Below are 20,140 nucleotides of genomic sequence, written 5' to 3'. Positions count from 1 at the left end.
TGCTAAAGTTGCCTCCTGGTAGTGATCATCTACACACCCTCCCATCACAGCCACATGACAGTGTATTCACTGAAGCAATTTGGGCTAAGTGTTTTGCTAAAGGCCACAGCTCTGCTATCTGACCAGTTAATTGACTCTGGAATATTAAAAGCGAATGTCAGGCCACTGTTGTGTTTCTGTGTCAGTGTGTTTCACTGTGGAGGCTTGTATTTGTGCCTGTGTGTGTGTGTGTGTGTGTGAGAGTGAGTGAGAGAGTGAGTGTGTGAGTGTGTGTGTATGTGTGTGTGCGTGTATGTGAGTGTGTGTACACTCTACTGTATGATGGATGCTGATCAATGTAGTGTTCCAAATGTCTGAGTGGGTTGGTTCATATTTTATGAGTCAAGCAGGAAGCATTTAATGGGGCGTTGGTGCAGGGAGAGCAGAGCTCCGAGCCGCTGCTTCTTCATGCCGTAATTCAGACCAGACCCAACGCACGCACGCACGCACGCACGCACACACACAAGGAACATGATTATAAATGGGCCATTACCGTTGCATTGCGTATGGCTGTGAGGATATCAAGTTCCGACAGGCCACCCAGGGGGTCGATGGACTGCAGTGTGCGGCCAAAGGTCTCATGGAAGATGTAGCAGATACGGGCTCCCCCACAGCTGAAAGGCAGGCACGCACGCACGCACACACGCACACACACACACACACACACACGATAAGTGAGTGTTAAGTCCACACATACACAGTTTACACACACAAACAAAGAGAAGCTACACACGTACACATACACACGGAGTAGCACAAAGACAAAACACACACACAAGCTAACTGAAAGGAGTCAAATGCCCTCCAACTCAGGTCCATGTGGAAGCTTCATGGGCAGCATCAGTGAGGGAGTACTGAACATCACTGGTGCTGCTGCAGTGTTTGATTCAACAGGCCTTGGGATGTATGAATTTGGGAGGAAATCAATTCCAGGTTTTCAGGACACAGCCTCAGCATCTTAAATTCTCTCTGATGTAAAAAAAAATCTAGGTTTGCAACTAACTTTCTGCTGAGGTGCATGTTCACAAGTTTTTGTAGAAATCACAAAACTTCTACCTAACTGCAGAAACTATTGATTGATTCCTTGAGATTCAAGACTGACATGCCTCAGCAGTTTGATTTCTTTCGAAATGCAGTCCGAGATTTGGCATCCATTTTGCAGAAGGTTGTTGATATTTGAGCTCAACTAGCCAATCAAATTGTTTGTGGTTTGGTCCGAGCTATTATGTAAGTTTCTCATTAACAGAACTTGGACTGTGTATGAACACTGAAGTGTTTCTGAGCACTGAACATTGAATGAACATCAGTAGGACTGTGAGCAACAGTTTGACCAAAACGTGCTTTGGATTAGAAACAAAGACTGCACCTTTAAGTCATATCACAGATATGACACACTTTTATATCATGATATTAACTGAGGGATGTGTCCACCCCTATGGCTCACTCACAGCCTGGCGCTCGTTTTAACAGGCTGTTAGATAAAGATTTGCCTAGAGACCAAATAATATGCGTCTTCATGGGAATATATATAAATATATATTTCATATTAGGGCTGTCAATCAATTAAAAAAATAATCTAATTAATTACATACTCTGTGATTAATTAATCTAAATTAATCGCATATATAATTTTTGCTGTGAAAGTATTTTAAATATTTAAATTCAAATGAATCATTGATTAATCAGCATTAGTGACATTAAAGTTCAAAAACTCTTTTATTATTATTTTCACTGTTCAAATAATTGCCATAATAATCTATAATATGACCTAATATGCTGAGGAAATAAATTCAAAAGTGCTTCGGGAAGAAGTTTTTTTTTCACATACAAGGCATTTCATTGCAGAGGACTTTATTTTCAACACTTTATTTTTTTATCAACACCATCAGGCTGTTTTTTAAAAGAAAATGTTCCAATCAATGATCCAGGCAGCACGATTTCTTCTCTGTCCTTCATTTTACAGTCTAATTTTTACTGACTAGAATGGCTCGGCGTCAAAGGTCATACGAAATCGATTAATCTGCACTAATTTTTTTAATCAGTTATTTTTTCTCAAATTAATTAATCGAAATTAATCAGTTATTTTGACAGCCCTAAAATAAATTAACTCATTGCGTGCCAAAAACGTAATATTACATTTTTCCTTCCCATGCGTTGAGTGCCAAAAACGTAATATTACGTTTTTAGCTTTTTTTCCCCTTCCCATGCGTTGAGTGCCAAAAACGTAATACTCTGTGGAACTCTGTGATGAATGGAAATGAAATATATGACGATCGAAAACTCGTGAAAACGCACAATCTGGACATTTTATCATAACTCGGTTGCCGCTTTGGGTCGAATCAGTGACGCATGCACGTCAGGTCAAAACCAGGCCATTTTCGTGGGTCTCGCTGATCACTTCCCGGAAAGTTTACACAAGTAAGTAACAGGCAACACTTCATATTTCATGAAAGACGTTATATCTCCATTTCGAGAAAAAAAACAGCGATTTTAATGAAAACTAGCCACTGTTTAGCTTGGGATTTCTCAGGAACAGAGGCGTGTAGAAATACACGGTTTGCACCCACCGAGAGCTTAAAGTCTCACCTTTTAATCGAGCTATTGTATGTGTTCATAGCTATAACACAGAATATGCTGTGTTGGGTATTGGTGTTGGTATTTATTTTTACTCAATCAAAACAACGCAATTGCAGTTTTGTTGATATTACCTGAAATACACAATTGAATGACATGACTTTCTAATGTTTTTAAAAATGGAGATATAGCATTTTGGAACCAAACTCTTATATCTAATATATATATATATACACTGTATACATACAATATCGTTTTTAATTCTGCACATATGAATGAGTGTGCATGAGTTAATGCAGTGGTTTTCAACCTTTTTTGTGCCACGGCACACTTTTGACACTTAAAATGTCCCACGGCACACTAACATCCTGTGTGAAGAAAAAATAATCATACCATAGCCTAAAATTTCAAATAATACACAGATATGGCCTTATTATGGCTTCTATGCAAGACCTGCTCAATAAAACAAGCGCCCTCTGTTTCATTTGTAAGTGACTATATCTAATTTAATTGTTGTTATGCCCCTGTTGTACAATGCCTGCATACCACAAATAGTGCAATCATTCAATCAATGAGAGCATGTGGTTATAAATTCTTTGATGCAACAGTTGCTTTTCTGGACCAGTGAGTGACATTTGGGTAATTTTCTGCGGCACACCTGATGATCTCTCACGGCACAGTGGTTGAAAAACACTGAGTTAATGCATATGTAATGCAATGTGCAGCCATGTATATCTTGGAAGATGTGCACATATTTTTGTGTGTGTGCATGTGTGTGTGTGTGAGAGAGAGAGAGAGATTGCATTTGTGTGTTAATATAATTGTGCGCTGTATGTGTGGTTGTGTATGTATGTATATTCATGTATGTGTGAGTAATTCAACACACTTTTTTCTCACAGCATGGAGACGTGGAGCTCTGTGCCCTCTCTATGTTGTGCACAGTGTGTGTGTGTGTGTGTGTGTGTGTGCCCTAATATATTTGTCTGTGTTTGTGTGTACTGCATACATATATTTCAAGTCTGAGTCACAGCTCAAAGGTCTGGAAGTGATGTTCAGTGCTCTCGATGGTGTGGCAGTGTGTGTGTGTGTGTGTGTGTAAGGGGGGGGTGTACTGAACACATACTTTAATTCAAGGTCTGGATGTACAGTAGTGCGCTGTGCCCTTGATGGTGATGCAGAGTGTGTGTGTGTGTGTGTGTGTGTGTGTGTGTGTGTGTGTGTGTGTGTGTGTGTGTGCGCGTGTACTGAGCACACATGTTAATTCAAGCCCTGACTCACAGCTCGGAGGTCTGGATGTAGCGCGCCGTGCCCTCGATGGTGTTGCAGTAGTCGGAGGCGAACTTGGTGACGATCTGCAGCAGCGTGGCGCTGTGGTCCTCCACGGGCTGCCCGTAGCCGCTCAGCCGCGTCTGGTACTGGGCACTGAGCACCGTCACGCGCGTCTTCAACTCTGGCAGGCAGTCTCGGATGTGGTGCATGAGCAGGCGGCTGAGCGTGCGCGCCAGGTAGCGTGAGCCGCAGCGCGATGCCAGCGACGGGTAGTGGCGTTGCAGGAAGGCCTGCTCGTCCTTGGCACAGTCGTCCAGGCTCTTCTTGGTGTTCAGGTCGTGTTGGCTCCTGCGGGCAGCGCCATGGGAGTGGAGTGGGGTGGAATTAGAATGGGTGGGTAGAGAATGGGCGTGGGGTGGAATTAGAATTGGGGGTGTGTGTAGATTGGAATGGGGTGGGTAACATTAGAACAGGGTTGAGTTGGGAGATGAGGAAAGACAAACACACAACTGTTACTTTTCCTACACTCTCACTGTCTTCACTCTTTTCATATCACGGCAGAAGAATGGGTTTCCTGCATGTGTGTGTGTATGTGTATGTGTGTGTATGTGTGTGTGTGTGTGTGTGTGTGTGTGTGTGTGTGTGAGAGAGAGAGTATGTGTGTGCAAGTGTGTGTGTCAAAAAGGGGCGGGGTGAGTAGAATGAGGGTGAGGGTTGGAAAAGAAGGGCAATTAAGGAGAAAAATGTGACAGCAACATGAAAAGTGAATCTGATGTTTCTCTGAGAAAAAAAAAAGAATTTCTAGCATCTTCTCTCCTGTCTTAGCTGCGGTCACACTTCAATTGCTATCTGCATGAGATCAATAAAGCTAATCTTTTTTTATCTCAATCTAATCTCAAGAACTCTTCTTCCTCAAAATCTCTTCATCTCACTCATTTGTTCTCTCTCTCTCCCTCCCTCCCGTTGTTGCCCGCTTCTTGACTTCTCTTCCACTACCTCCTGAACATAGTACTCTACATCCCTTGTCGTCCTCACAGTTGTTCGTTCCCCAGCAACCCGTGTCGGCGACACTGCGGCACCCCCAATCACTGGCCACAAAACAAACTGCCACCGCACATCGACCTCGCGCCACCACCAAATTCAGCCCTCTGATTGCAATCCGGTCACGTATTGATTGCTAAACAGACTATCTGCTACAATAAAAACAGCCCACGCCGAGCATAGCACAGGACTGCACGGGGACTGTGAGAGCTGGGTGCCCTCTGGGGCGGATGGGTGGGGTGTGTGTGTGTGTGTGTGTGGGGGGGGATGTCAGATTAAGTTTGCAATGCAAAGTGGCAGGAGAGAGGTGGAGAGCAAGAGCCCAGTTAAATGACTTCAACGCTGTACTGCTCTAGTTCTGTCCCTCCAGCACTGTGAGGCTAAAACTGGAGCGATTGACAGGGACAGGGAGAGAAGACAGAAAGAAGAAGATAAAGACATAGAGAGAGAGAGAGAGAGAGAGAGAAAGAGAGAGAGAAAAACAAAGAGAAGGATTGCTTCCTCGTTTATCATTCAGTGCCTGCGCCCTTGTTTGGGAGACCCAGAGCCGAGGCAAGAGAAAGAGCAGCGCTGGGTGGGTGTCAGTTAGTGCTGCTGTGAGATACTGATTTAATTAACCATCTGAAATACCAAGTGTCAAGTGACCAGGCAATTTTCATTCTATTCAACAGATATGAATTAAATTACATGACATAATTCCCCCCATGAAAAGACGTTAACATTCGATAAGCTTTCAATTTCCGACAGAATTGCCACAGGAATAAAGCATAGCAGGGGAACAGCATGAAACAGATTTTTTTTTAAAAAACCTCTCTATTGTAAGAGACAAATGAACAATTAGAAATTAGCATTACAATCAGAAGTAATACATTTAGAATTAGAAAAAAGAATCATTTTGGACACCATAGGAACAAACCTGTTCACCACACCAACAATCCCCAGGCGCACTGGAATGACTCGACCCAGAAGCACCTCCAAAGCATCGGTGCCAGCATCCATCAGGTCCAGCTTACTGACCACTAGCAGAGTCCTGCGGCCTGCATACATACATTTGAATTCTTCATTTGAATCCACCAATCAAATTTCTTACAGAAAGGATTCAAATATTATCAGAGATGAAACAGCTTTGACACTCACACACTAATGAAGACAACATATCACCAACACAAAACAATACACAACTTACAAATTAACGAAAACTGCAAAAAAAAAAACACTGAGTTCTGGAATCCAAAGACAGCTAGTTTCAGTAACCTGAAGTCCACCAAGACAGTATTCTGTAAAATACAATACTTTCACATATTTGACATATTTTAAACAGTGTATATCCAATGTAAGCATCCCCAAGTACTCTGTGAGATTTCACTGTTGAGTAGATGTCAGATACAGACTTGCCTGAAATCTACAGTATAATGTTGTTTTTAAATGTCAGAGCCAAAAAAGGAAACAAACAAACATCAAAAGGCTCCCCGATCCCCACATGAACTAAAACAAGAGAGAGGCCCACAAACAGCGTGTGGAATAAGCACAGAGGCCTGTGGAGGGGGACAGAGGGAGAACTGCGGAGTGGGCACATTCCTCACCTTCTGGGTCAACCTCGCGAGCCAGCTTGAGCCCCTCTGAAGTGGCGAGGTCGGAGTTGGCGGGCGACACGCAAAGGATGAGGGAGTTGGGGTTGGAGATGAAGCTGATGATCATCTCCTGCACCTGCGCCTCAATGTCCTCTGGCTGATCACCGACCGGCACCTGACACAGAGAGTGGGAGAAGGAAGTGTTTAGAAGGGGAACTAAATAGTTCTTGGTACTTGAAAGGAGAAGGATGACTGATGACAACCTCACAAATGCACTGGGAGGGCTCAAGTGGGAGGCTGGGGAGGCAAACATGTGAAGGGTGGCTTGGATCTGTCATATTCTAAATTTCTAACTCACAACCTATTTAAAGAGAAACTATGCAGTATTGGCAATTTCTTCGTTGTTTTCTCGGTTTTTGCTTCTTTTTTTCGCTGGCTCTGTCATGATGAATGTCTGAGAAACTCCATCACTACCTTGTTCTAGCCGGTGACTGGCGGTACACGGTATGTGTATTTAAAACCAGTAAAGCAATTTGTTACAATGGTTATACTGCCTGACACTGAGGCCGTCGGCCCGCCGGCCCAAAGTTGCAAGGGTGGTTTTTCCGCTCACAGGCGCTAGGGGGAAGAGAGATGTCCACCATTCAACCCGAAAAGTCATATAACCATTCCAATGACTCCGAAGCTGTTAAGTTAAGGTAAATTAAGCTAAAAAAAACTGCATATTAAACTAAAAAACCTGCATAGTTCGCCTTTAACATTTTCAAATGAATACTTTCATTTCTCAGCCTGATTGATTCAAAGTGACAAAGCTTTTGCACACCTTTTTTTGTTGTGTTCAGTGTTCTACTAAATAATGTCATGCGGAATGGACAGTGTGCGGTATCTCTTTTAAACTGTGTTTCCCAAAAGCATAGTTGCTAACCTGTTAGCAACTATGCTTTTAGGAAACGCACCCCTGCCTGATTGATTAAAACACTAAAGTTTGGTGTGGATGCGAAATTGCTTTCCTTTTTTTGGGCATCAGGTTTTTTAGACCATGTCTGCCTAGTTGCTGAGAAGAAAGCCTTCTGATTAACCTCTTAGGCTGAAAAAAGGAAGCAGAGAAGGAAAAAAGTCAGTGCTACAATGAAAAACAAAACTACACAACGTCTTGGCAGAGAAGACATTTACTCACTTTGTGTCTTTGGCTCCAACAATGCACACTCTGTTGGGTGTGTGGGGGGGGAATTAGAATGAAAACAAATCCGAGAACATTTGGGTCTGGTTGCCCTTTAATAAGAAAGTTTGGCCATAGCACAGTGAGTAAGGTGGACGCTACTTGCATCATTCTAACAACAATCCCATTCACCACAAAAATCACTCACTGTCAAACAGAAGGAAAGGCAATGTCTCAAATAACTTAATTATGCCGCCTTTTAGACATCTATCAGCAATGGCTCATTCAAAATCTGAGGCTATCTGCAAGGTCAAAGTATGTTTTATTTATGTCAGAATGATGAATTGGGATGTTTTGTTGAAGAGCCAACCTTGGTGATTCCTGGCAGGTCTACAAGAGTGAGGTTGAGGACATTTGGGGAATAGATCTTCAGGTAGATGGGCTCTGGACTGATGCCCTATGTCAAGTGAAAGTCAGGTGGAGAACAAGAGAAAAACAATGGCATGGGAGATGAAAATACAAAGCTCACTCTTAGGAGTAAAAAAATACTTCTTTTATATCACTGGGTTAAAGATGGTCTTAACTGACCTTGTTTTCTCCAGTGCCACGGTCAGTTTCCAACTCTATCTCCTTGCAAATTTCTGAGAAATCTGTGAATATCTATTAGGCACATTATACAAAATAATAAATTTTACTATGTTTCAATGTGTAATTTACCAGAATATTGTACATTTTGGGAAATTAAACAAAGATTATTGCGGATTAGCATTTAACCTGGTTACAGCTAACACAAAGAACAAGGCAAAAGGGTACCTGGTTTTTACAGTGAAGGAAGGTTCCCCACTCCTCTGCCTTGATACCTAAGACAAGAGAGAAGACTGTGAGGCCGCGGCGAAAAATGCTGAGTATGAGATTCACACACTGTAGACGAGACATCATGACAAAACAATCAACTCGGGATGGGAGGGTCAGTGAATAAAGTCAGACGGTGATGGAACAAACAAACAAACAAACAAACAAACAAACAAGACAGCACAGGACTGCTTAAAATGGAAGGAAAAAGGAAAAAAAAAAAGAACGGAGAACAGACAGCACTGACAGACGGCGAAACAAAGGTGAGTTCATGCAGACAGTCTAGCATTCACACACAGAGACCTGGGTAGGCGTTTTGGGAGTTTTGTTTTGGCCCGTTTCCTATGGAGTAAGGAGGAAGAAAGGGAAGGAGAATAGGTAATATTTAAAAGGTATTATAAAGTGGAAAGAGCTCTATTTATAATGAAGGTATTATTAAGACTACTAGATCGTGGCAGACCTGAATCGAATCAGCATAACAATGTACAGTACACCTACTTCTAAAGGACAGGCACGACATTAGTGGTATTTACACTATTACACAAACAGTACTGTGATAGAGCACTTTTATATTTCCCATTAAATAAAAGCTAATCTTTTACAGCAGACATTAACTCAGTTTAATGCCCAAGACACATTTAAAACAGGTCAACATGTCTTTGAGAACACATGCAAAAAGAGTTTAGAAAGAAGATGAGAACAGTAGATCAGCAAATATCTCAGTTGATGCAAATAGTCTGTCCATCCGTCAAAGCACCCCACGCATTTTCTCTGTTAAAAGTACTGACACATGTAGTCTGGGACGTTCATTACCGTTATCCTGCTTCCCCCTCTCCTCAAGGGGGGGCACATGCACCAGCTGTAACACCAGGGGGCGCCGTGTGACAATGCCTGACCCCCGGGGCAAAAAGTCACGCCCTACCAGGCTCTCCAGCACAGAGCTCTTTCCACTGCTCTGTGGGGCACAGAAGAAGAGCAAGAGTAAGACCTTCTGCCGTGAGACACACCAGTCTCGCTACAACAAGAACCTAATCAGCACTAACATTGAATGGTTCTACTACGCTTATTTTTTATCTGTTGTCTGACACTACGCTCACTTTAAGATCACCTTTTAAAAAATAAAACCCTTTAATCAAAAGCTTGACTCACTGATATGCATATTCATGCCAGCATAGTGCATATGTATACATGTCACACTTGTATTAGATATATTACTTGTCAGCATGTGTCAAAGAGTTCTGAGCTAACTTAAAATTCTTATGCAACTGGAGTTATTTCAGTGTTGCCTTGAGGCAGCCAGGCCAAGCATGTCATGAAGACATGAGTCAGCTACGTGGTCAGCTATGAATTTAGCCCAGGCTTTAGTTATAAATCAACAGCAGCCCCGGCTTCCACTGACCTGGGATCCAACCACCACAATCTGGGGCAGTTGAATGCTCTCAGCGCCGACGGTGAGGAAAACCTCCTGTAGCCGGTTTATGACAGGAATCAGAGTCTCCATATCGTCGGCTGGGAACTACCTGTGCATATGGGGAGGGTGAGTGAGTGAATAACAGAGAGAAAGATAGAGACAATTACTGAATGTGAGATTAAAATATGCACAACAAGGTAGTTCCAATTGTCCTAATTCAAATACCATTCAGACAAAGCTCTCACACCACAAAGAGGCTTATGTCCCTCAGACAGACCACAGATAACAAACAGGGGATAGAGTAAGTCAATTACATGTGTTTGTTTTGTTGTGATCCTTAACACACTGAGCTTCACTTATGATTGCATTACGTAAGTAGAGCCAACAGGGAATCAGTGGCCCAATGAGTGGCTCGGGCTAAATTAATGCCGAATCCTGGGAGGGATAGTTTTATTTTTAGGATGGCAGATGACTTGTTCATCCTTCGTTTTCTTTTTCCCAATCGCAATAACAGTAGACTATTCATATTCTAGGACAGTGCTTCTAGCCTACAGTGAAACGTATGGGAGGCAACCTCCTGCTCATCCTATGACACCGATAAGACAGAGATACAGAATACATAATACATGCATTACACACAGGGGGAACTGAAATAAAATCCTCGTGTTGCAGAACACACAAGACAGTGCCATAACAGCATAAGAAGCAAGAAGGCTGCTGGTTACTGAATCCCGCCTATAAGACAACGCCATAGCAGGCTAAGATAAGCAAGCCTCACTGAATATTATATGCTTAAAAGGTCAGCAAACAGTCTCAAAGAGACACATCGATATCACACACACTGGGATTGCACAATTTCGCTGATACGTGAATAATAACGATATTGTGAGGTAAACGGGTGTTGCTTGAGTCTCTCGTTGTAAGGATGCTCGTCGCTAATATGTCTCTTAGCTATAAGCTAGCTAGCAAGGGCAACTAAGGTGGAGGAAGCTGGGAAGAAAATATGAATTGGCTGGTGAGCTAGCTAGCTAGCTAGCAAAAGAGAAGGGTTTCCTTACCAGAGGGCAAAGAGTCGATTTAAATGGAACCTAAGATGATATAGTCACTGCATACTTATAAGTTAAGACATATATTAAAAAAAACATGTTATATCTTGAGTATTCTTGCAGAACGTCTCATCCCGACCTCAGTTGTTTCACATCCGCACACACACAGCTGTCACAGCAAATTAGGTGTACCCCACTTCGAGATCATGCATGCTGATTGGCCAAGGCACTCATGGGAGCTGCATATTGCTTATATCTGATTGGTCTAATTTCCTTTCAGTCAATGAGTCCCATACATTGACTGTATAAAATACTGTTTACTAATATTTCCTTAACATTCTACGCACTTGAGCGATAACTCAAATACACTTAATGTATGTTAAGTAATGTGTTTTACGTGCTTGATATAATAGTGTGCCTTGCATTTCCACTCAACCCTGATTTGAAATTAACATTTTCATCATTTTCATCCAAACATTTAATTTTAAGCGTAATGCTTCTGTTTTATTTTTTACTTTTTATCTGTTGTCTGACATTAGATACATACTGGTTCAGGTACTAGTCCTAGGATTCAGCTGGGTGTGGTGCCTAAAGAGTAGTCTCTTGTGGTTGGAAGGATGCAGCGCATGTAAACCAGGATGAACAGGTGAAACCATCAAAATAATCTGGAATAAAGCCAAGGCCCTTTATTAATTTTGGCATTTTGACTACGGTACCAAATGAGACATAACTATGAATTAAAATTTTCTTCAAAAAACACATGTTTTTGGAATTTTAGCCCAACTTTCAATAGATTTCACTGTGCACTGGTTGAACAGTCATGTGGAACATTTGTTTCCGTTGTATGGCAGCCTATCCAGATGATATCCGTATCAGTTGTGCGTCAAACCCTTGTGACTACGCAGCCATATTCAGTAAGGAACACGCTCACAAAAACAGTTGATGTTCGGCCCAACGGTGAGGAAAAAGGACATCTGACGCTGCAGTTTAGAAAACAGTTTTTTATCGGACTGTCAGTTTTCCATTGAAGGCAAGGAAACATAACGATTGTAGAATCTCCGTTTTTGTAACAGCGTGGAGGCGAACGGTAAGTCAATGGCGTGATTTTATTTTCCTGATGTAACGTTAGCCTATCAATCGATGTTAGCCGATAGCATATTTGGCTTGTCATATTAGTGACAGTAATTTGGTGTCAGCAGCCTATGTGGCAATTCTATCACAATACTTTACATTCTACTTTAAACATAAACAGTGTGCACTAGCTTGATCCGTTAAGTTGGATGATGGCAACTTCCCATTTTTATTTTACCAGGACCTCTAACATGGTAACGTTAGTGTGATCTTGCGTTAGCGGTGTCTCAATCCAGGAGTTTTGCATCGCAGTAGAGAAATTACTAAATTAGATGGTTTATAGGTTATTTATCAAGGACATGGTGCATTAGACATGCTTAATTGAGTCATTGTTGCACAGTAAGCTCAAGTACTAGCCTATTGTGTTTGATCTTTGCAAAACATTTCGACTTAATCTTAAATCTAACTATCAGGCTATCATAGCCCAGGGCACAAGTAGCGAGGTCATTATGTTAATTCTTGCACTGTCAAATCTCACTTTGTCAGTAGACACGTACAATATGTCAAAAGACAGTTTATGAGAGTTGTGTGTATGTGACAGTTGATGTTATTCTCTCCACTCCAGTGAAAACACCATGGCCTCCCGAAAGAAGGTCCTCTTGAAGGTGATAATCCTGGGTGACTCAGGGTAAGTGAAGTATCATGTTGGAATGGTGATAGATATATTTGGTTGATGTCTCTGATGGTCTAATTCCAAAATAAGATGTAAGTGGGTCAATGACGTGACGCTTTTTTTTTGTGGACATATGGGTTACATACATTTAAAATTGTTAAAATTTGAAAATAATTTGACAAATTATTTTCAAATATCATTTTCATCAAACCCTAATCTCAAAGTTTTGGATTTATTTAATTTTGAAAGAGTATTAACTGAATTTGGGTAAAATTGTCAACACTGTGTAACCACAAAAACATGAACCAAATAATTACACTTGTTGAAAAAAATGTGAAATTCTCTCCAAAATCTCTTCTAAAATAAAATGGCATGATCTTGCACAAGAACTTTTCTATATTTAATACAAGTAATGAAACCCCATTGTTCTGAATGTTTGAATTAAAGGGACACCAGGCAAGCCTGATGCTTTTTCTCTATGAAACTCCCCCTCGCTCGGTCTGAAGCTCTTTTCCTTTTCTTAAGTATAAGTATGTATGTAAGTATATATACTTTTTTGATCCCGTGAGGGGAAATTTGGTCTCTGCATTTAACCCAATCGGTGAATTAGTGAAATACAAACCGCACACAGTGTACACACAGTGAGGTGAAGCACACACTAATCCCGGCGCAGTGAGCTGCCTGCTACAATGGCAGCGCTCGGGGAGCAGTGAGGGGTTAGGTGCCTTGCTCAAGGGCACTTCAGCCGCAGCCCACTGGTCGGGGCTCGAACCGGCAACCCTCCGGTTACAAGTCCAGAGTGCTAACCAGTGGGCCACGGCTGCCTTTTCTTTGCGTCTTCCGTCAAGGGTTTTCGCTGCTTCTTCGCCGGGTCTGCCATTATACACACGTTTGCAACAATCTCTAGCGTTTCGTTAGCCTGCCTCTGTGCTGTAAACTGATCCTGCTTCGGTCAGAGGGTAGGATACACCGAACTTGCAAGTGGGATATTCTTCCTACAGGCAGTAGGGGCGGGCGAGAGAGCCTTCATTCGCCCTGTAATGAGTCATTTAACCATATACCAACTTACGAAGATGATTAATTAACACGAAAACGTTGCCTGGTGTCCCTTTAATACCACCATTTAAGGAGCAATTTTGTGTATATTATGTCAGAGAATCATGTGACAGGAAATTATGTCATAGAGAAGGACCCTTCAAGACCCCAACTGCTATGAGTCAAGGTTAGCAACTCTCTTAAAGTAACATAATAGTGTTTTTAGGCCATGGCCAGGCAAGCTTAGGTTACATGTGAAATGGTATGACCTTTTAAAAATGTTTATAAATCATAATAATCATAAAATATTCAATTTAATGTAAAAACTGTGTTTGAATATTCACATAAAGGTGAAGTGGGTACATCGTTGTCCATAATAATGCCTGCAAATTTTGCTTTTAAATAGAAATGTCAAATGGTGTAACCGGTTACACCATTTGACTCTTTTCTGTTTGAGACCAGTTTGATCAGATTCAGGGCCAAGAGTATGTAATTTTAGGTGCCAATTATATTATTTTTATAATTTAAATAGTGACTAACTGTTTAGCATGAACAATAGCTTTAAAAGGGTTTAATTAGATTGCAATTTAAGTGATTTTTAAAATGTCAAAGCTTTTTATTTTCAATTTAAAACTTCCATACTATTTTTTAAATATTTTATTATGATGTATGTAAACAGTATGTTCAAATTATACATAAATTATATAAATACATTTATTATATATAAAATGTACCTCTTGTCCCCCTTACAAGCAGATCCTGCTGTTGGTTGGTATCATACCCACTCACACTCACTCTTATTCTCTCTCACACACACTTTGGGCCCTAATTTAGCAATATAAAATTCATGGTCACTAGCAAATAGCGTAAATACATTTAGGGGTTTGTCCAGTCCACATTCGGGGTAGTTTTGTTATCAAACGTCAGGTGCCTGGCGTGAAAAGGTGGCTCTTATGTTTCTTAATCAGTCATGGGTGTGTTTTGGGCTGAACATCCTTTAAACCAATGAGGAGGACATCTGTCATTCCCTTCAACAGCAAGCAGGGCAACTTCAAACAGTGCATCAGTATTTTGATAGTCAGCGGTGTATTTGAAGGAATCTGCTTGTACGCAAGACCGTATGGAACAGGTATTCCACTAAGCCATTCTTTACTAAAACCGAGTAGAGTATAGGCTACACACTGCACTTGTCTATTAATTGAACATATAGGCAAAGTGAAACTAACTTCACTGTGGTGTCATAGTCAACGACAAAACAGTTATACACAGTTAATTACTTTCAATATTGACTGACAATGGGTTACCAGCAAAAACATAGCCAGAAAAAAGCAAAACTTCCCCCTATAATGTTCGAATGACTGAATAAATAACCTAAGGACATTTATTCTGCAGAGGAATTGCTGCTTACATCTCGTGACAGTGCGTCTTCAACTGTGTTTCATACAGTATGCGCCTTTCGCTATAGACCAGGCTTTTCTTGGTCAGTGGCGTGATGCTTTTTAGACGGTATAAGATAGCGATTTTTAGATCATGTGCCAGACCACACCTTATGTCGGTAATTGCCACACCCCTGGGCGCATTATTTAATAAAAGTGAAGTGTAAGATATGAAAAAACTTTGCATCAGAATAATAATACGCTTTGCACCAGGTTTTGCATCGCGAAAATAGGGCCCTTTATCTCACTCTCTTTGAAAATAATGGGTATAGACTGAAATTGTATGAGAACTGAATTGAAATCAAATAGAACAAGTTTCTTCATTGATGTTATGAAATTATATTTGATATGGAATATGATGAATGACATGAATACATATCAAAATATCCAATTCAGCTTACCTTGATGCCTATTTTCTGTGTCAATTTCTTGTCCTATTGCTATAAACGTTTTATGGTCAATTGGTGTAACCGATTTATGTCAATTGGTGTAACCAGTATTTTGTCTAAAATACTAATAATGTACAAAAAAATGAATATGGATAATGATTTAATACCTTACTTTACTGTAATAATGGTTGTTTAAACCATTTTTACTCAAATGGTCAAAGAATAGACAGAAAACAAGATGTTTACAGCATATGTTCTTGCTCAGTACAATGAAAAACCCATATAATTTAAATTTAGAAATAAATATAATAAAACATATTCTCATAGGATATTACTAGGGGTGTGACTTTCGAAACCGACGTCTTGAATCAGTGTCGAGGCTTCGAAGCATAAGTGTTTCGAAACTGCTTCGAAACGTGGTTCAAAACAGCCATGTCATGTGACCACTGCTTCGAAACATCGTTCAAAATCCCCATGTCATGTGACCAAAGTTAAGTGAACCTTGGTTGCATTTCACCAGTGTCGGCAGAAGGGCGTGCCAGCGTTCAATTAACAGTGTAGCTTAACCATGATGGTGTAGTGGTTAGTGAGGGTGTTTTTTTGCCGCGGTAGCCCAGGTTGCTCAAATGTGGTTCGATCCCGTTTGATTTGTAAGGTATTGTTTCAGATCATTATCTGTTTATGTTTTCTTACTTCACCATTAACCACACAGTTTCAACTAAACTCTCAGAATGGTCAAAAATCGAGAGTTTTTATAAGAAGAAAGTGATTTAAAGAACACATAGTGGCAGGAATAAGACTCCCTTTATTGTGACTTCATGTGGTCTCCCATCCAGTAATTGACCAAGGGCATGCTGCTTAGCTTTTGACAAAGACTGAACACAGGTAACACAGTGAGCCACGAACTTTAAAGACTGCATCTCTAATACGAAGCATTTGACAGATTTGTTTTACCCTAAACAGCTCTGAGGTGTCGGAATTGTTTCAAAGCTTCGGAACAATTCGGCACAATTGCTTCGAACGTTTCAGTGTTTCATAAAGCCTCGCTTTGCCCATCCCTAGATATTACACCATTTGACAATTTAACAGGCTGTTAGTTATATCTTTTGTTAAAAAATAGCATACACGTCATATTAAATAATATGAATACAACAGAAATACAAAGTATACACTTTAGCAAACCTCAGGCATGTTTTGTTTTAAAGATTTAAACATATTTTTAATTTTCTTATCTTACCAACCCTTATCTGTCACTGACCCAAGTATTAAAGTGTGATTTGCTTTACATGTGAACATCCAAGCAGGCCCCTAATGTAATTGTGTATAACTCACCACTTTTAATACATGCACTTCTTACAGTGATGTTGCATCTAGATGTTTCAGCTCCACTGTGTTCTCTTATCCATAGAGTTGGGAAAACTTCTCTGATGAACCAGTATGTAAACAAGAAGTTCAGTAATCAGTACAAAGCCACAATCGGAGCAGATTTCCTTACCAAAGAAGTGATGGTGGATGACAGACTTGTGACTATGCAGGTATGAACGTGTTGTTTTGAAATTGAATCAGAACATTGGTTATGCACACTTACCAATTATGCTGTAATTTGAAATAGGTGAATCAGGACCACACCTAATTACCGTACTACGCCTAACTATGCGGTACAAAATTATTATTACAAATCACCACCGGTACTCGGTAGTATTGATCATACAATCACACATTCATTATTGGGCCTGTAATGACTATCTATAAACCCATATATTATGTTTATATGATGGAGTGTGCATGTTTTTGAGATACTCGAGTTGTCTGAGATATTCATCTTCCCTCTGCCCGGTGACTCAGATCTGGGATACAGCAGGCCAGGAGCGCTTCCAGTCCCTGGGCGTGGCGTTCTACCGCGGGGCTGACTGCTGTGTGCTGGTGTATGATGTTACTGCTCCGAACACGTTTAAGACTTTGGACAGCTGGCGAGATGAGTTCCTGATCCAAGCCAGCCCTCGTGACCCGGAAAACTTCCCATTCGTGGTGTTGGGCAACAAAATCGACCTGGAAAATAGGCAGGTCTGTGGGCATACACCTTTTCTCACTTGTACAGAGGATTTATGTATTATTTAACCTCTAAATAGTACAAAGTTATCAAAGGGCACACTCATCAAACACTGGTAAACTCTAGGTGCTGGGTACATAGAGTGCAGCGGAAAAGGCAATAAAAAATTATAGAGGTGTCTCATGGTAATAAAAAGTTAAAGGTCTTCGGGAGCAATATCTGGTTTGGGGACTCTATCCTTTTTACAAAAACAAAAGTGAAAACACTTACAAAGTAATGAAGTCAACATATTTTGTTATACTGCATCATATTATATTATGGTTATGGAATTTAGGAGACACTTTTTTCTAAAGCAATAAAACAATACAATAGCTAAAAATGAACCGTAAACAGTTTTAAAAAGTTAAGGTAAGACTGCATTAAGGAAAATAGCAATAATGTCAATGCAATATCAACAACCAATAATGGAAATAAACAAATACCATAAATATACAGACCATAACTCATAAGAACCACTTAACTAATTAGGTGTAAGCTAAACAGTCTTTAGACCCCTCTTGAAAGACCCAAAACTGTCGCAGTATTGCAGAGCACTGGGCAACTCATTCCACCAATGAGGAAAAAAGTCTTGAATTTGACCTAGCATTTATGGCTGGTCGACACATCATTATTACACCATCAACACTCATCAAGAGACCGCAGTGGGCGGTTGGGGATGTAAAGCTGGATCATAGAATTGATATAGCACAGAGCAGATCCATTAGGTGTCCTACAGGCCAAGGTGAGAGATTTAATTTAATTTAATTCTGGCCTCTAATAGGAAGCCAGTGAAGAGTAACTAAGAGGAGTTACATGTGTCCTATTTGGCTGATTAAAGAACAGATGTGCTGCAGCATTCTGAATCAATTGGAACAATCTCACTACACAAGCAGCCAGGCCAGCTAACAGTGAATTACAATAGTCCAGTTTGGAGATAACCATAGCCTGCCCTGTACAAGAAGAGAAGAGTCTTGTGTCAGATAAGGTCTGATTTTCCTAATGTTGTAAAGGACAAACTGACATGATTTTGCAACTGAGGCTACATGCTCAGAGAATTTAAGTCGGTCATCAATTATGACGCTCAAGTTACGCGTTGATCTACTCTGGGTCAGTGAAGATGAGTCAAGCTGGATGTTTGGGAATACCTGTTTTAGCTGGAAACACCAAAAGCTTTGTTTTGGAGAGATTAAGCTGAAGGCGCTGATCTTTCATCCAGACTGAAATGTCCTTAAGGCATACAGAAATCTGATTAGAAAACGATGAGCCAAATCCATGGGAGCGAATGATCTCGCCCAAGGAAGTGGTGTAAATAGAGAAAAGTAGGGGTCCTAGTCTAGGACTTAGCTACTCTCAATGCTCTCATACTCATGACTTGTAATTTTATGATGCCTATGTATTATTATTGCATCAATAGAAATCTTAAAGATTTCATTGTTTTGAACAGGTGACAACAAAACGCGCCCAGGCATGGTGTCAAAGCAAAAATAACATCCCATATTTTGAGACCAGTGCCAAAGAAGCCATCAATGTGGACCAGGCCTTCCAGACCATTGCACGAGACGCTCTCAAGCAGGTACAGACACTTATATTATTATTGTTTCATAATATGGTCAAATATGCATGACTGCATATTGCTACTATGTACAAATGATTTGCTTGTCAACTATACAGCAAGGTCAGAGTTTGTGTAGTCCCTGAAAACACAATTGGGACAGTAACACAACAGAAAGGGGAGTCAAGATGACTGCTGTAGGTTGACTTGTATAATGCCAACTTTGATGCATAAGGCTTCAGGTCACTCCTTTTCAAATTAACTAGGGTAGTAACTGTTGCATACTAGTTCAATTTGTAGAGTGAATGAATGGTGTTACATACATACATCTTAAGCCTCATTCAGACTGCAAGAGACTACTGATGAGACAATCAATGTGTCAGCAATTGTGTATGCAGCATTAATGTTCTGCTTCCTGTTTTGGATAAAGGGTGTAGGTCAAAGGTTAGGGTGTCTGTCAGATTAGGCTGGTATCTTTTTGTCAATAAATCATGTTGAATATCAAGAAATGAGACTTAAGAAGTTAGATTAAAAGTTAGATAAACATGATCATTTAATTCATATTTAAATGTGACTATGAATGTTTTAGGAGTCGGAGGTGGAGACCTATGATTTCCCAGACCAGATCAAGCTAAGGGACGACAGGCCCACTTCGTCCAGCGATGGCTGCAGCTGCTGAGGGAGAAGATGGGATAGGAGACAGGAGATGGGAGGGGTGGAGAGGCTGGGGAGGGGAGGGGGGGGATACCACTGGATCTTGAACCTGAAGAGACAGTTACAGCGGACAACGTTCCCTTCCAACACAAACCCTCTCGCCTGCCCAGGCTACAGCTGACTGGGTGAAAATGAAACGACCAAGTAGCCATCCACCCCACTCATCCCACCAACAGCAACCTTCTCTGGATTCCTGCTTTAAGCAGGGAGAAGGAGGAT

The 20,140-nt window shown here is 40.8% G+C and overlaps 2 protein-coding genes across 2 annotated transcripts in view; one reads left to right on the top strand and one right to left on the bottom strand.

The window, feature by feature from the left end:
* The window catches only part of si:dkey-32e23.4 (dynamin-1-like protein), a 20,479-nt gene extending 9,337 nt beyond the window's left edge, over positions 1-11,142 (bottom strand). The window contains exons 1-11 of the mRNA XM_048243388.1: positions 10,975-11,142; positions 9,905-10,025; positions 9,319-9,460; positions 8,809-8,847; positions 8,467-8,513; positions 8,242-8,313; positions 8,024-8,110; positions 6,507-6,669; positions 5,840-5,960; positions 3,892-4,230; positions 533-653 (exon numbers count right to left, since the gene is read on the bottom strand). Of these exons, the coding sequence (XP_048099345.1) occupies positions 533-653; positions 3,892-4,230; positions 5,840-5,960; positions 6,507-6,669; positions 8,024-8,110; positions 8,242-8,313; positions 8,467-8,513; positions 8,809-8,847; positions 9,319-9,460; positions 9,905-10,006 (1,233 nt within the window). The 5' untranslated portion in view covers positions 10,007-10,025; positions 10,975-11,142. The remainder of the gene's footprint in view (positions 1-532; positions 654-3,891; positions 4,231-5,839; positions 5,961-6,506; positions 6,670-8,023; positions 8,111-8,241; positions 8,314-8,466; positions 8,514-8,808; positions 8,848-9,318; positions 9,461-9,904; positions 10,026-10,974) is intronic.
* A 730-nt stretch (positions 11,143-11,872) lies between these two features.
* Positions 11,873-19,929, top strand: rab7b (RAB7b, member RAS oncogene family). Its single transcript, XM_048243771.1, has 6 exons — positions 11,873-12,049; positions 12,659-12,721; positions 16,975-17,101; positions 17,412-17,630; positions 19,100-19,228; positions 19,797-19,929. The coding sequence occupies exons 2-6, from the start codon at positions 12,669-12,671 to the stop codon at positions 19,884-19,886; spliced, it is 618 nt and encodes a 205-aa protein (XP_048099728.1). The 5' UTR covers positions 11,873-12,049; positions 12,659-12,668; the 3' UTR covers positions 19,887-19,929.
* The last annotated feature ends 211 nt before the right edge of the window (positions 19,930-20,140 follow it).

The sequence above is a fragment of the Alosa alosa genome, chromosome 5 (assembly GCF_017589495.1).
Source record: "Alosa alosa isolate M-15738 ecotype Scorff River chromosome 5, AALO_Geno_1.1, whole genome shotgun sequence".
Classification (NCBI taxonomy): domain Eukaryota; kingdom Metazoa; phylum Chordata; class Actinopteri; order Clupeiformes; family Clupeidae; genus Alosa; species Alosa alosa.
This window is presented reverse-complemented; position numbering and strand designations above follow the sequence as displayed.